The sequence below is a fragment of the Puma concolor genome, chromosome A2 (genome assembly GCF_028749965.1).
Source record: "Puma concolor isolate L17-30 chromosome A2, mPumCon1.1.hap2, whole genome shotgun sequence".
In the NCBI taxonomy this organism is placed as follows: Eukaryota; Metazoa; Chordata; class Mammalia; order Carnivora; family Felidae; genus Puma; species Puma concolor.
The window spans coordinates 71,505,093-71,522,321 of record NC_141668.1 but is presented as its reverse complement, the minus strand read 5'-3'; the positions used below and the strand labels follow the sequence as shown (position 1 = coordinate 71,522,321).

General features: G+C 38.6%; 1 protein-coding gene across 1 annotated transcript in view; it reads left to right on the top strand.

Moving 5' to 3' along the window:
* Positions 1 to 17,229, top strand: part of ASB4 (ankyrin repeat and SOCS box containing 4) — a 60,829-nt gene that overhangs the window by 33,145 nt on the left and 10,455 nt on the right. The window contains exon 3 of the mRNA XM_025929927.2: positions 14,315 to 14,805. Within this exon, the coding sequence (XP_025785712.1) occupies positions 14,315 to 14,805 (491 nt within the window). The remainder of the gene's footprint in view (positions 1 to 14,314; positions 14,806 to 17,229) is intronic.

The following is a 17,229-nucleotide window of genomic DNA, read 5'->3' as shown; positions in this document are numbered from 1 at the left end:
GGAGCAGCTCCAATGGTGTGGAGGGAACAGAAGGCAGGCTGTAATGGGCTGAGGGGATTGTGAGTGGTGAGGAAATGGTGCAGAAAGTAGAAACTTCACTTTCAAGAAGTTTGGCTAAAAAGAGATCGAAAGAAATCGGAGGGTGCTTAAAACGGAGATAAGTGTTGGGAGAAGCTTAAGTATGTTTATTCGATGAGGGCAAAAAGTTAATGGAGAGGGAGGTGTTGGACAGTAAAGAGATATTATTTGTGGAACAACATCCCATTGCTGCACACATGATCAGTTGCAAAGATGGAGCTATTTGTCTTGAACTGGGGGGAGACTCCTCTTCTCTGAAATGAAATGGAGAAGGTAAAGGTAAGTATTGAATTGGTCCATATTTTTACTGAGGTTTACTGAGGTTTACAGTAGGTTTACTGAGACCTACAGAAACTCAATTCAGCCGTGGTAGCAATAACTAGTGTCATCAGTATCCAGTTCTCTTCCCTTCCAGGCTCATGGAAACCATACTTTCTAGTCTAGTCCCTTTGCAGTTCAGCAGGATCATATGTACCTTCTGCCTAATGACATATGAACAGAATAAATTAGTCACTTCCAGGCAGTGAAAAGCCCATGCAGGACTTTTAAAGTCTATTTCTCCCCATGGTATTGTGATGGTGGAGGAATCCTCAAACAAAGATGGTGAAGCCATAAGACTGAGGTAGCTTGGATTCCTGAGAGATCAGAGAACATTTGTTCTGGAACTACAATGCATTGTGAAGAGTGAGAAATACACCCTTATTGCATCAAGCCACTAATGTGTGAGTGGCATAATTACAACAGCATGATTTGTCTGTCCTGATTAAATCCTAGCCTAAGGAAAATTTAAAAATCTAAAGGTGACCAAGGAAAAGTTGAGCAGCTTAGCTAGGGAAAGGATAGAGATGGCAGCTAAGCAATTAGAATCAGTCATTCAAACTGACTTGAGCAGGGCAGAGATGCAGAAACCTTCAACAGGGGAGCCACTGCAAGCAGGACCAACAAGATGTTTAATAATGGTAATACACTCTGTCTCAGAAGATTTAGGAAGTGTGCGTGTGAACGTGTTGGATGGGACATCCACAAGGGTATTGCAGGATGGTATCAGGACAGAGACAAAAGAAAGACTGAGCCAGATACGTATGTCCTCACTGCAAATGGGAGAGTGATTGGGAGTTTGTGAGATCGTAGATAAGAAGGGATAAAAAGTAACCTTGTTGGGTGATAATAAACCTTAACAGATGAAGGGTTGTACACAAGGGTGAGAGAGTAATGGCTCAGAAGACCATTGTTGATCTAGAAAAAGGTAGTTCTCAACTCCAGACCCTGGAGAATGTGAGTATTAGAGAAACGGGGCTTTACAGGAAATGGTATTTCATTTAAGATTTCATTTAAGACAAGACTATGAAAGATACAGGAAAATATATTTGCCATAGATTGTAGATTGAAAGGGCAAAATTGAAACTAGAACAAAGCAGCCAACTGAAAATACGCTTTGGTGACAGTTAATAACAAACTTGACACTGTACAAAATTGCATCCTTGACAAAGAAGCAGACTTGAGAAACAATCCCAGAACACGCAGAAAATGAAAAGCCCTGAATATGAAAAAAGAAATCTAACCTTTGAATAATAGATGTTTCTAAAGAATGCTTACTGTTAATAACAAGCAAGACAATATATGTAAAACTCTTAGTGAGTGCTGGAAAAGTAGCAGACATTATTAATATTTTCATAAAAGAACACAGAACAAATGTACTGTCTTTTACCTGCACAAAAGCCTAATCAAGCCCTAGCATGGCCAAATTGAGGCAGGTGACATTCAAGCAGAGGGGGAAGAAGACATCTCAGACAAAACTAGTAGCTAGTGAGGAATCTAAATGCCTACCTGAAGTTAATAAATTAAACCAAATTCCTTCTCAAACCCTTCCTATTATGACCTATGATAATATTTTCTCCACGTCTCCCTATGTGCAGGCCACTATAACCAGAGACTATATACTTTTCACCCTTAGTTCTTTTTCTAAGGAAATCATAATTTTTTCAAGGTGATGTTAAAAAGAAAGCCATGAGTAATTTACCATGTTTTCACTGGTGTATTTGAGGATTGGGGTTTTAAAAAACTGTGAGAGTTGGGGCGCCTGGGTGGCTCAGTCAGTTAAGCATCTGACTTTGGCTCAGGTCACAATCTCACTGTCTGTGAGTTTGAGCCCCGTGTCGGGCTCTGTGCTGACAGCTCAGAGCCTGGAGCCTGTTTCAGATTCTGTGTCTCCATCTCTCTCTGACCCTCCCCCATTCATGCTCTGTCTATCTCTGTCTCAAAAATAAATAAAAATTAAAAAAAAAAAAACAAAAAACTGTGAGAGTGAGTTTCTTATCAATGACCATAACTTGATAATTAGTGGGTGATGAAAATTTTAAGCCAAAACAAAGTTTTATAGTTTTCAATAATAAAGCAATATTTCCTTTTTAATATGATGAATAGTTAAATTGGTCTAAAATTTAAGACTTTAAGAATTTAAAATTCTTGTCTAAAAACACTTATTCACATGGAGATGAAATGGATAAGTTTGGTTCCTAGCAAAATTAATGAAAACAAATTAAGCCTAGATACATCTTAAATAAAATATTCAATGTCAACAGCAAAAAAAAAAAAAATAGTAAAAGTGTACAAATGATTGAATAAAAGAAAGAAGATTGCTTTTAAAGAAACAAAAGATTTAGTGGTTTTCATTACTCTATAATGTTTAGTATTTAAAAAGAATAGAATGAAGTTATGGAATATTGTGGAGAAAATTACCCAAGAATTCTACACTCTTTCAATGTTATTTTATTATTTAAAAAATTTTTTAATGTTTATTTTATTTTTGAGAGAGAGAGAGAAAGAGACAGAGCACGAGCGGGGGAGGGGCAGAGAGAGAGGGAGACACAGAATCCCAAGCAGGCTCCAGGCTCTGAGCTGTCAGCACAGAGCCCAACGCGTGGCTTGAACTCATGAACCGTGAGAACATGACCTGAGCTGAAGTCAGACACTTACCCGACTGAGCCACCCAGGCCTCTCTTTCAATGTTATTTTAATTGTATGATGACAATAGAAAAATAGTCTCATGTATTTGAGTTCTTAGAAAATATGCCAAAAGGTGCCCTGCATGAAAAATTTACTAGCCACCTGATTTTTGACTGGATCGTGTAAAATACAAGGGATGTTATTCATAAAAGAATTTTGTTTTTGTTTAAATTATTAAATTTAATAATAAATTTCTCTTTAAATTATTCAGAGGCTTGAGTGTCTCCCCTACTGTGGGAAGAAAACTCAGGTGGGTCCATGTCATTTCCAGCAACGTTTAGGTAAGAAAATGTTGTATAGTCACTTTAAGCTTCAAAAGTCACTCTCAACTCAAAAGTTGGACGTCCGGGGCTGATAATTCAGACCTGACTTAAACTCTCCTCTTCTGTTGCTCAAGTCCACTGCAGACTGGAAGCATCCAGTTAGGGAAGGGATACATACTCTTTCCTCATCTCGTGCTTCTATTCGTTCTTATCCATTTTACTAATAATGGGCTCCAAACCCCTTCAGAGATGATGCACCAGAAAGGGAGGAGAGATAAGAAGAGCAGGAAAGTTCTTGTAGGAATCCAGCTTAGCCACCTTCTCATTTGGCAGATGTTTAAAGGACTGCAACCAATAAGCACAGAGAAATAAATTAAAATAACTACAGTTCAGTGGTTAAAAAAATCAAATGCCTTAGTCAAAATTGTTTTAGAAGGATCTCTTTTATTACTTTTGTAAATAAACACAAGATTAACAACCCCAGATAAGATTAATAAATTTGAGGAATGTGGGGGCCAATGGTAGGTAGGATAAACAAGGGATGAGTTCCCTATTTTCCTTGCTGTCCTACAGGACACACACTGGTCACCTATTCCACCATGTTGATTTCCCTGAACATGTGGGCCAGCTCACCATTTGCCGGATGGCACTATGCTCTAACTGAGGTGAAACCTTTCAGGCAGCAGGTGACATTTTAAGTTTACTTACTAACTTGCCTTTTTTTCCTTTCTTAGGTCGCAGGTAGTCAAATAAAACTTTCCCACTTGTGTAAGGGATTCATAACATATCATGCACTGGTTGTAAGGACTCAAATTGATTTTTTGGGTGTGGGCTGAGAAAAGGACAGACTGCATAATTCGTTGGGTCTAATGCAAAATGAAAATGCAGGCCTCTTATTTAAAAAAAAAAACAAAAAAAAAACAACTAAGAATTTCAGAGATGGTGACAATAAAGCATTAAACCAAATGTGGCGCCCTTCCGGGTGAGGGGTTCTGTGCAAAGCCAGCCGTGGTTGGGGATTACCAGTTGCATTGCAACATGGCTCATGTTTCTGCATTTTTAGTTAGAGGCCAAAATGACCTCAACTTCTAAGTCATAATCATTTAAATACTGTTTATTGGTTGAAAACTTTTATCAGTAACCATGGACAAAACCCTGAAGACTAGATTGAGGTTTGCAGAACTGAATATAATAACCTTACAGCTTTGACAATATAAATTGTGGCTGTCAGAAATGAAGCATGTAAGTGTAGGAGGGAGATAGCTTGGAGATAACCTCATTTCATAAAGCACGTGGTGGAGCTAACATAACGAATTCAATGGCAGAGACTTAGGTGCAAAGAAGTTTTAATATTCCAACAGAAGAATTAAAACATGATGAAAAGATCAAACATTGAAAAGAGGAAGGATTATGGGGCGCCTGGGTGGCTCAGTCGGTTAAGCATCCGACTTTGGCTCAGGTCATGATCTCACAGTTTGTGAGTTTGAGCTCTACGTCAGGCACTGGGCTGACAGCTCAGAGCCTGGAGCCTGCTTCGGATTCTGTGTCTCCCTCCTTCTCTGCCCCTCCCCCACTCATGCTCTTTTTCTCCTCCAAAATAAATAAACATTTAAAAGTGTTTTAAATTTAAAAAAAAGAAAAGGATTAGTACAAATAAACAAAAACCTGCCTTTTATATCAGAAAGTAAAGAATTCCATCTAAATTTGATAACAAATAATAAAAAGTAAGTTAGCTGGAGTTATGGGAATAACTGCCAAAAGATCTAAAAACAAATATAGTTAAAAGATGTGTGTTTGTAGGGGGGCCTGGGTAGCTCAGTCAGTTAGGTGCTGAACTTCGGCTCAGGTCCTGATCTCGTGGTTCACAGAGTTGGAGCCCTGCATTGGGCTTTCTGTCAGCACAGAGCCCACTTCAGATCATCTGTCCCCCTCTCTTTCTGCCCCTCTCCTGCTTGTGTGTGTATGCTTGTTCTCTCTCTCTCTCTCTCTCTCTCAAAAGTAAATAAATATTAAAAAAAAAAAAGATGTGTCTTTGTAAATGCACAAATGAAATTGTCAAGCAAGGTCTTCTATACTTCTTTTTAAACACGTACCTTATGGTTTAATAAAAACATAATAAAAATTTATCTAATGAAAGTAAGTTAATCTGAAAGGAAGCTATGTCATAAATTTATTGAAGAAGATGGGTCTATGAAAACAGATCGCATGTATTCCTTTGTTTTGGTTCCCAGCACCTGCTGCTCATAGGGGCAGTGTGGTTTTAAGACATATGGCTGATGAGTGACAAAAGTTTATTTAAATTACTTATGCAAAGGCATACTCTATTACTGATTTTTAAAAAATCCAGTAATGTATACCTTGTAAAAGTAATCTAATGTAAAATGAGAAAGCTTAGAAACAAAAGCAGAAAAAGATACATCAGGATATGTAAGCATGAAAGAAATTTAGCCAAATCTTCAAGGAAAGATGGTGACATTGCCCTTCTCCTAAAATTAAAAAAAAAGGGGGGCGCCTGGGTGGCGCAGTCGGTTAAGCGTCCGACTTCAGCCAGGTCACGATCTCGCGGTCCGTGAGTTCGAGCCCCGCGTCGGGCTCTGGGCTGATGGCTCGGAGCCTGGAGCCTGTTTCCGATTCTGTGTCTCCCTCTCTCTCTGCCCCTCCCCCGTTCATGCTCTGTCTCTCTCTGTCCCAAAAATAAATAAACGTTGAAAAAAAATTAAAAAAAAAAAAAAAAAAATTAAAAAAAAAGGAAGTTAAAATGATAGAGTATTTTCTTTTTTGCTTACATGCAGGTTTTTTCTGTTACAATGATACTAGATTAAAATATTTAAAAAAGAATATCAAATATGCCATCAAAGCTAAAACCAAGAAATATTTTAACTTTTTATTGCAAACTTGAAGATGCTTTACAGATGCTTTCCGTATATAGGTTTGTTTCTAAGCTCTCCATTCTGTTTCACTGGTTTAGTTGTCTTTCTATGCATCGATCCTACATTGTTTTAATTACAATTTGCAGGGATATCCGGTAGGATAAGTTCCCCTTCTTCACAATCTCTTCTTTCTTTCTCATTCTTTTTACTTTTGTTTTCCAAAATTGATGTGCTCTTTACTCTGTGCAAGTTCTATGAAAAAAAATGTTTGCATGGCATTGAATTTATAGATTAACTCAGGAAGTCTTGGCATCCTTACAGTGCTGAATCTCTCTATCCAGGAACACAGCAAAACGTCCCACTTAATTGAAGTCCTTTGCCTTTGATCAAATCTTTACCATTATCTCCATAAGGATCTTACTTATATCTTGAAAATAAATAAGAAAAACACAAACAACCCAATGAAAAATGGGCAGAGGCTATGAAGAAGCAATTAATATAAGTGGGAACCTTGTTACCTGCAAACTTATGAGAAGACACTCAACTTTGTTGGCAACCAGGAGTAATGCAAATGAAGTAAAAAAGATACCGTGTTGCACCATCTAACTGATAAACATTAAAGAGTTTGATACTATCAAGTGTTAGAAGTGATACTGAACCTTTCAACTCTATTGATGAATACATAAAATGGTATAACCACTGGTGAGTATAATCTAATCTAGTTAAAAGTGCTCATACATTGGTACCCAGTAATTCTAATTCTCTCTCTCAAGAAATTCCTGCACGATCTGAAAAATATTGTTATTATGAAAAAGTTTAGCAACTGTCTTTAGTAGAGGTAGTTTAGGTTTAACTAAGCTGTAGTTTAATTATATACTGAGAAGCTATTCAGCAGCTGATGTGAAAAAAATCAGCTCTCCACTCAAAAACATAATGTTGGGGCGCCTGTGTGGCTCAGTTAGTTAAGTGTCTGACTTTGGCTAGGGTCATGATTTCACAGTTCATGGGTTCAAGCCCCGCATTGGGCTCTGTGCTAACAGTTAAGAGTCTGGAGCCCGCCTCAGATTCTGTGTCTCCCTCTCTCTCTGCCCCTACCCTGCTCGTGCTCTGTCTCTCTCTCTTTCAAAAATAAACAAACATTTAAAAATAAATAAAAAAATCATAATGTTGACTAATAAAAACAGGTTGAAAAGTGAGATACCATTTATATAGTTTTTATGAACACAAAATAATAGTATATATATGGTCTATGGGTACACATATGAGTTATAAAAGAAAGAAAATTTACATGGGGATGACAAAAACCAACTTTAGGATAGTAGTTATTCTGGTGGAGAAAGAAAGGAAAGAAAGGAGAAATGAGCTGGATTTTTTTTTCTATAAAATTTTGTCTTGGAAAAAACAAAGCTAAAGAAAATATGGCAAAAATTATTATCTGTCAAATATGGGCAGTGATATATATATGTCTGTTATAATATTTTCACAGTTTTTTCTGTATGTTCGAATTATTTCATAATGTGTAACACATCTTAGATTTGGTGCTGATATAATACTAGATATTTAGATGTAGTAACACAGATTTTTAACCTAACCCCAGTGTGCATATAAGTACAAAATACCTTTGAATTGTAAATAAGTATGAATATTTTCAAGAAAGCAGTTATGGTATAAATGAGGGCAAGATTGGGCTTCGATTTATTCAGAACTTTACCTATGTTTTTCCTCATTTTGGAATAACATTCATTATGGCAATGACCTTTGTGGCATTTGAATTACAATACAAAATACCTGTGTTGGTTCAAATTCGTAGCTGTTAGGTTCTACATATGGGTTCAAGCAAATCACTATTTCATTATGGCCTCCAGCATAGTCATTAACATATTGACTTTATACTACATCATTATACTTTATTTATAGTATGTATAATAATCATAACTAGGTAGTGTTGATTATTAGAAAGTACTTTCATTTTGCCTGTAGAGGTTAGCTAGGCATTATATTTATTTTTAGAAGACTACATATGAAGGTGGATGTTATTGTCTGCATTTCCTTGAAGAATTGGGAAGGATGTCATAAAGGGTTGAGACATGTTGGCCTGGCCTTGTCCTTCACCTCACCTTGGATCTCCCCACTCACACACAGGCTTTTTGAGAAATTAAATCCATTAGAACAGAAGGAAGTCAGGGGCTGGCTTGGGGATATGGTGGGCGATGTGGATTCCCTGAGTCTGGGAAGATAGACAAGTGAGTTTCTGCAGTGCAGTGACAGAGACTTGCTCTCTGCTCTCACTCTTATGCAGCTCTTGAGGTAACAGAAATTGGGGGGAATGTGGATGCTTTGGAGAGGATGCTTCTGACGGCCGTTATAGCCTGTAGGGAGAAGCAAAGTCCAGCAGAGGGAGCCACCATGATGACTAAGCACTGATGATTGGGCAATATAACAAAGGGGCACTGAGAGGCAATTTAAATTTATTTGGGGGGAAAAAAAAAGAAGAAAATGTGATGAAATTGATGAAATTGATTCTATTCGTTGGAGAGTAATGAAAGAAAACTTTCACATGCTATGAGAGAACAGAAAAAAAATTTAGTATTGACTGGCACTATGTCCCTCTGTAATCCTGGCTTCAGCATTATCTTTTTCCCTAGGGCCATGCTTGGTCATTTTTGTGGCCAGCAATCACTCTTTCTGTTCAAATTCTTATTCTATCTCCTCTCTTCATCCCATTCTTAGTGTACACAAATATCTGTCTTTTTTGCCCACAGACAGAATCTGAAAAGTTCTTGTTCTTTATCAAGCAGTACAAATTAAAATTTGTGTCTATCTCTTTTGCTACCATTCCAGAGTACTTCTGAAGATCATCTTGCATAAATTAAAAGGTTCTTGAAAGGCCTTCTCTCATTAAAAGTTACTTTACTCCAGAAACAATCTACCCCAGGATGAAATAATTTATCCACTAGAATGAAAATTGCTACAAATTTTTGGGAAGTGTAGTTTACAGAGTGTAAAAGAAAGCCATTTGGAGGGGTGCCTGGGTGGCTCAGTCGGTTAGGCCTCTGACTTTGGCTTGGGTCATGATCTCGCAGTGTGTGAGTTTGAGCCCTGTGTTGGGCTCTGTGCTGACAGCTCAGAGCCTGGAGCCTGCTTCGGATTCTGTGTCTCCCTCTCTCTCTGCCCCTCCACTGTTAGCACTCAGTCTCTCTTTGTCTCTTGAAAATAAACATTAAAAATTGTTGAAAAAAAAGAAAACCATTTGGAGAAATAGGCCAGATTTCGTATGAAGAGGGTCTATATTTTAAGAATGTCAATCTTCCTAAATTGTTGTCTACACCAAAATAAGTTTCAGATGAATCAAATGCTAAATATTTTAAAAATCTATAAAAAGCTATAAAAAATTATAATTAATCTGGATAGCAATGCTACCTCTGAGAGGTACAACACATTCTAATATTTAAAAAAAGAAAGTTAACATCATTGTGTTTAATAAAAAGCAAAAAAGTTGGTTACAAAATTTACAGCGATTATGATAATGTAGGCCTACATCTTAATTTAATGACGGAGTCCTATAAATGTAAACAAAGCAGAAAGTATTTAATGTATAAAAGAACAAAACTCTGGACAATTAACTAAAGAAGAAATACCACTATTTGATAATTACAGAAAAAGTGTTCACACTCTAATAATCAAATGCATTTAGATTAAAAAAAAATTTTAATGTTTATTATTTTTGAAAGAGAGACAGCATGAGCAGTGGAGGAACAGAGAGAGAGGAAGACACAGAATCTGAAGCAGGCTCCAAGCTCTGAGCTGTCAGCACAGAACCCGAAGCAGGGCTTGAACTCATGAACCTCGAGATGATGAAGAGGTCAGACGTTTAATTAACAGAGCCATCCAGGCACCCCTAGATTTTTTGTAAAGAAGATCATTTTTACTTACAATCTAACAAAAAAAATTAAAATTATATAACAACATACTGATGAGTGAAATATCACTGCTATACATCAGTGAGTTATATAACTTTTAACAATTATTCATAAAAGTCTTTAAAACAGTTCACACATTTCAGCTTAATGATTCTATGTGTGTGTGGGGAGGGAGGGAATTTATGCCAAAGAAATAATCCTAAAATTTTCATACAAATTTATTACTTGTAGCAGTAATTATAAGATCAAAATTTTGGAAAAAATCTTCTTATCCAACAGTTGGGTAAACTCACTGCATGGAGTTATGTAGTTACTGTTAGGTAGTTATTTTTAAATGACATTTAAAGTAATTCTATAACAACATGGAAATGCTTAGAAGAGTAAACAAAAGGCAGTATTGGTCAATAAAAATATTTAAATTTGTCTAAATTAATTGTTAATTAGGGAAACAAACATTTAAACCCAATGACATATTACTATGTACCCAGCAGATTGGCTAAAATTAAAGACCAAAAATACCAAACATGCATGAGAATATGGCACAAGAACCCTCACGCATGGCTTATGAAAGCATAAACTGGACCTGCCTAACACTATCTAATGAAGTTGAAGATATGCATAACCAATGATCGTATAATTCCATTCATAGGTATGGAACCCAGGGAAAGTCCTACCCATGAGCACCAGGGTACAAGAATGTACAAGAATGCTCATAGCGGCAGTAATGGCAATAGCCTGAAACTAGAAATTTCCAATACCCAGTAGGATGGATAAATTGTGAATTTCTTGTGCAGTGAGCCAGAACACAATAAAATGAACAAAAGACAGCTAAACATCACAACATAGCTTATTTTCACAAACATAATGTTGAATGAAAGAAGCAAGTCATAGAAGAATATGTGTTTATTATTTCATCTATATAAAGTTCAAAAAAATGAAACTATCTTGTTTAGAGATATATAAAAAGGTAGCAAAACTCTAAAGAAACACATATTAGGTTCCTCTGGCAATGGGGAAAGACAGCAGGAAAGTGGAGGTCTTCTCTGGCTCTGGGAGGTGTTTCATTTCTTGACCTGGAATATGACTCTGTGGGTGATGGCTTTACAATATTTTAAAAAACTATACATACATATCTTTATATATTATGTAATGCATGTTTTATGTTACGGGTTGAATCTTAGCCCCACTTCCCCAAAAGAAGATAAAGTAAAACCTTGGATTGTAAGTAACTTGTTCTGTGAGTGTTCTGCAAGATGAGCAAACATTTCTAATAAATTTTAACTTGATAAACGAGTGATGTGTTGTAATATGAGTAGTACATGACGCCTAACATCACACGATCACAACCAAGCCAATGGTTCTTGAAATTTACTTTGATACATGACTGCTTTGGATTACAAGCATGTTTCTGGAACCAATTATGCTTGCAAACCAAGGTTTCACTGTATGTTGAAGTGCTAATCCCCAGTACTTCAGCATGTGATCTTGTTTGGAAATAGGGTTGTTGCAGATGTTATTAGCTGAGTAGGAGCAGGATGTGCCCCTACCACAGTATGACTGGCGTCCTTATAAGAAGATAGCCGTGTGAAAACACAGACACAGACACAAGGCCATGGGAAGATGAAGACAGACGTTGGAGTGATACACCTATAAACCAAGAACACCAAGGATTGCCAGCCATCCCCAGAAGCTGGGAGAGGCATGACCCAGAGTCTCCCTTAAAGCCCTCACAAGGAACCAACCTTGCCGACACCTTAATTTCAGATTTCCCGTCTCAAGAACTGTGAATAAATTTCCATTGTTTTAAGCAACCTAGTTTGTGGCACTTTGTTATTACGGCAGTGCTAGGCAACTAACACATTGTATTTGCTTTCTTTCTTCTTCTTTTTTAATGTGTATTTATTTATTTTTGAAAGAAAGAGAGAGAGAGCGCACAAGCGGGGAAGGGGCAGAGAGAGAGAGGAAGACACAGAAACTGAAGCGGGTTCCAGTCTCCCAGCTGTCAGTGCAGAACCCACCGCAAGGCTCGAACTCACGAACCATGAGATCATGACCTGAGCTGAAGTCGGACGCTGAGTCTACTGAGCCGCGCAAGGGCCCCTACATTGTATTTTTACATTAAGAATATTTTTAAAAAGGTTCCAAGAATTTATATTTATGGTGTCTAATTTCTTGAATAAATCACAAAATCTAAAATAAAAAAGAAATCATCCTACTTTATATATTCTCTGGAAAAGTTACACTCAAAGATACAATTCGAATATAAAAATAAAGATCGCCTATTCAGAAAAGAAAACTATGCAGCACATCTAGTTGTACCAACAGGTCAAGAATCAATTGTAAATGTCCAAGTACATTAAAAAATAAAGGATGTGGTTTGTTCCAAGTTGGCCTGTAAAAATTTCATTCTGACCCTTTGATTCCTTTCCTTACTGGAAATTCTCCAGTGTCTGAAGTGACCCCACATTTGGCTTTTGGGAAGACATTCTTATTCATTCCATTTCCCTACAGAGCAAAGAAGGGCTGACCTGGAAAGACACCTGACCCAGAATTTCTCAGGGGTGGAATACTGATGAACACAGATGACTCTGTACGAGACCGTCTTTGGTTAGAATTCTGCTTTCTGCAAGTTGGGAGTACAGGCAGCCTCGGAGTTTATAGAACACTGTGCTTTCAGAAACCTCACCAGGGGGTTGATTTTGTATAGGATACTGAGCATGTTTGTGGGAGTATTGCCTTTCTCAAGCAGTTTCCATGTGACCAGAGGATGCCATAAAAAAGGGCATAAAGGAGCAATCCATGAAAAACCAATTTTTAAAAAATTAACAAAACAAAATGCAATGTGATTTCTCTACTACTTTCAAGTTTTCAAACACCAAAAGAGAGCAATGCACAGAAAAGACTTCTAGAAAAATGAAGTAGAATAGTACAGTAGTAAGAGATTTCAGAGCCAGGCTATCTGCTTTCAAACCTCCGTTCTACTGCTGAGGGAGTTATTAGCCTCTCTAAGTACAAATTTCTTCATCTGTAAAAATAGGATAAAATTGCCCCTATTGTAAAGGGTTGCTAAAAAGATTCGATAAGGCACTATATGGAAAACATTTAGCTCAGAATGCTGCACATGGTAAGTGCATAGTAAATATTAGTTGCCGAAATAATAATAATAATAGTAGTAATCGTAATAATAATACCTTTCCAGATTTGTACTTGAAGTAGCTATAAAAATTTCCAGTAGAATTGATTATAGAGTAGGCCCCCAGGGGTCATCGCGTTCACTCCATTAAATTAGGCAAGGAAGAAAATTTCAGGTTCTTAAGTTGACCATTTTAGTACTTAACATTCTCTATCAGAAAAATAAAATTCACCTCACTTTCCTGGTGTGTTGGATAAGTGGGTTTGGTTAAATAATTTCTGTGGGACGTTCCAAATACTACAAATTTGTATTTGTAACAGCCATTATCAACCATAAATCAAATATGTCTTGAAGTCACTGTCTTTCTTTCAATGAGTATTTCTATTATACTGGCTTCTACCCCTTTCCAAGCAAAATATGACCTTTTAGGCTAGTTTGGTGGTCAGTGTTTGTGCTTTTTGTTTTTCTCCAGTGTACCCCAAGGGGGCCTTGCACTTGAATGGCTCTAGTACCTGCTGTTTTCAGTCAGAGCTGGGCAAGTTCCACAACACTCAAATTTGCTTGGACCAAACTTTCAGGTTTCCCAGCTTTGAAAGAGAAGAACAGGATTTTGTGAAATAGGCAAAGAAATTGATGATTTTTAAAACCAACTGTCTGAGCTTCAAAGGTTGCAGTATAAACTTTCTTTTCAATGATATTTGCTATCTTATCGATAAAAGCTATTTAGTTATAGGAATCACTTTGTATTTCCCCATCCATCTGGGGGTAAGAATTAAAACTCAAGGAACTGCGCTCCAGCTTTTCTGCGTTCATCCTCCCTTCTCTCCCTACCCCTACCCAACCCCGGTACATTTGCTGATTGTCCAGAAGATGGCACTGTTGTTTCAAACGCCTGGTTTCCCAGGAGACCAAGTTACCCTGGAAAGAACGGATCCCGTAAGGCAATCAGAGGTTGAAAGGGAGGCGGTGAGAAAAGTCTCTTGAACTTGGGAAATAATGGCAAAATATGTTTGCGAAATTGTCTTCCTCAATCTCCCTTTCTAGGGGCCAACGTGAACATGAAGACGAACAACCAGGATGAGGAGACGCCCTTGCACACAGCTGCCCACTTCGGCCTCCCTGAGCTGGTGGCCTTCTACGTGGAGCACGGTGCCATCGTGGACAGTGTGAACGCCCACATGGAGACCCCGCTGGCTATCGCCACCTACTGGGCCCTCCGCTTTAAAGAGCAAGAGTACAGCAGGGACCACCACCTCATCTGCCGCATGCTGCTGGACTACAAAGCTGAGGTCAACGCCAGGGATGACGACTTCAAATCTCCCCTGCACAAGGCAGCCTGGAACTGTGACCACGTGCTCATGCACATGATGCTGGAGGCTGGTGCGGAAGCCAATCTCATGGATATCAATGGCTGTGCTGCCATTCAGTATGTGCTGAAGGTCACCTCTGTGCGCCCAGCTGCCCAGCCTGAGATCTGCTACCAACTGCTGTTGAACCATGGGGCTGCTCGAATATACCCTCCACAGTTCCACAAGGTGAGGTTATATCTAAAGGTGCCAAGTATAGAACAGGGTAGTCAGTAGGGTTCCCAGAGACTTCAAGGATGGTTTGGTTTCAACTCTTCTGGTGACTCAAGCTTATTTGAGGCTTGAATCTTTGGGCTAATTCCAAGTGTCCTCACATTTGCACACACAACCCTGGCTACTTTGTCGTGGTCCAAGTTTGTTTGAAATCTGGGGCTGAGAGCTAAGAATGAGAACGAGAGTGGCAGATATTTCTCCATGTCTCGGGTGAGCACCAGTGAATTGGGAGCAGCTTCTGCCAGGACTGAATTGAGAGAGATCAGAAGGCCACTTTAAGGCTATTGGAGAGGTCAGTAGTGTCACACAGGCAAATACTGGCCGTCTTTTAAGCAGAAGATATTTTAAATTACACATGGAATTGTTCCTGCTTTAAATTTTTATCTCTGCATTGTCTCCAGTAACTCATTCATTCTAGAGAAACCAAGCTATTCATGCCAGGAATAAAGAAGCATAGACTTTGGGGTCAAGCAAACTGAGGTCTTGCCACTTACCTAAGAATTTGACTCTGAATACATTACTAAACCTCCTGAGCTTCAAATGCCTCCCCTGTGAAATGGGTACACTCTGCCCTTAATTAATCTTACTGGTAGCACACAGGTATTTTCAGAGCCCAGGGGATGGTGCAAACCTTTCTTTACTCTTTCTCTGGAGTCACTGACAGTCTTTGTAGTCTCTGCCCCCACCCAGTCCCACATCTGTGAGTACCACTCCTTTGGTCTATGTCCATCTTCTTTCCCCACACACACCTCATTAGGCTGGCCATCTTCATAGTGCAACTTCCAGAAGACATACAAGTGATCTCTTTCAAACACAGCTCACTCCATGAAACATAATTTTCTGTGTATTTATGTTCTAAGGCCACCTTCTTTCTATAGAAGAGGATGGAGAGGGATGAAGGGCATGGAGCTTCCAGAGAAACGTACCTACCTCCTTTAATTGTGAATAATAATAGCCTTCTCGGGGCACCTGGATGGCTCAGTCAGTGAAGTGCCCTACTCTTGGTTTCAGCTCAAGTCATGATCTCATGGTTCATGACTTCAAGCCCTACACTGGGCTCCGTGCTGATGATGGGGAGACTGCTTGTGATTCTCTTTCTCTCTCTCTGCCCCTCTCCTGCTCGCTCTGTTTCTCTTAAAGTAAATCAATAAAGTCAGACAATTTTAAAAAAAGAATAGCCTTCTCATAAGTTTGTTTTGAGAATTAAATGATAATATTTTAGAAGTGTTGGCATTGTGCCAGGGCTGTGGTAACCATTGAAGAAGTGATGGCAATCCCTTTGCTATTATTACATATTTCTTGATCAGTAGAATCAGTGTTCTGGGCCTGGTTTACCCACAGGGTCCTTTCCAACCAGGAGAGACAACGTGTGAGACTGTCCAGAGGCGAACTATTGAGTTTTAGTCTGAGACTCACTGCTGGTTGACTGCGGATGAAACAGGTCTCTGCAAAAGTAACTAGAATACCCTCTCCTCATTCCCCGTTGAGAGCCAGATTAAGGAGAACGGGCCTTCCCATGGAGCTTCTGTTCTCCGGCAAGAAGTCTTTCCTGCAAATGCGAAGAATGTCCCTTTCTTTTCACAAAGGCACTCCTCTGAGAGGTGACAGTGAAGAAGGTTAGAGGCAGAGGCTTAGTGATGAGTCCTGGCTTGGCCATTTACTTGCCGTGTGATGTTTGAACAAGTCGTTGATCTCTCAGATCTCAATTTCCTCATCTAAAAAATGAAGGTAAAAATATCAACTTTTCAAAAACGTTTCAGGAGTAAGTGAGTAAGATATGTTAACCATCCAGCCCAGTAGTGGTACTCAATAAAATGGTTTCCTTTCATACTCCTCCTCTCAAAACGCACGCTGGGTCTATTGTGGGAGTCCCTCCTGCCAGCCTAACTTTGGTGGCTCTACCAGCCTGTAAAATAGGTGTACGATTATGTGTTCCAAGGACACTATCCAGAGTTAGTGTGTTCTTAGTTGTGTTTTGCTTCTCTGAGTTCCTCTGGTTTAGCCATATGCTAAAGAGATTTAGGATAGAATTGGCTACCGGTTGATGGCTTGTATTATAAACATTTTTGTTGCTACCCAACAGACAGTGTGAGAGCACTGGCCCCCTTCCAAAGGAAAACTAAAGAAAAACTATTCAATTTACTATGCAGATGCTTCAAAGTGATTTAGCACAACTACTCCACAGCCCGACTTTCCAAAGAGAGAGTCATCTTTACGACAAGTAAATGACTGACTCATTTATCCAGAAGATAAAGTGATTTGTTCTCATGTGGATGGGGAATTCAGTTTCCTTATTTACAAGGAACAAGGTCAGAGCTGAAGATGCTGTCTTCCAAATACAAAGCAAATTTGTAGAGGGTGTATTTCACTGAAAGCCAA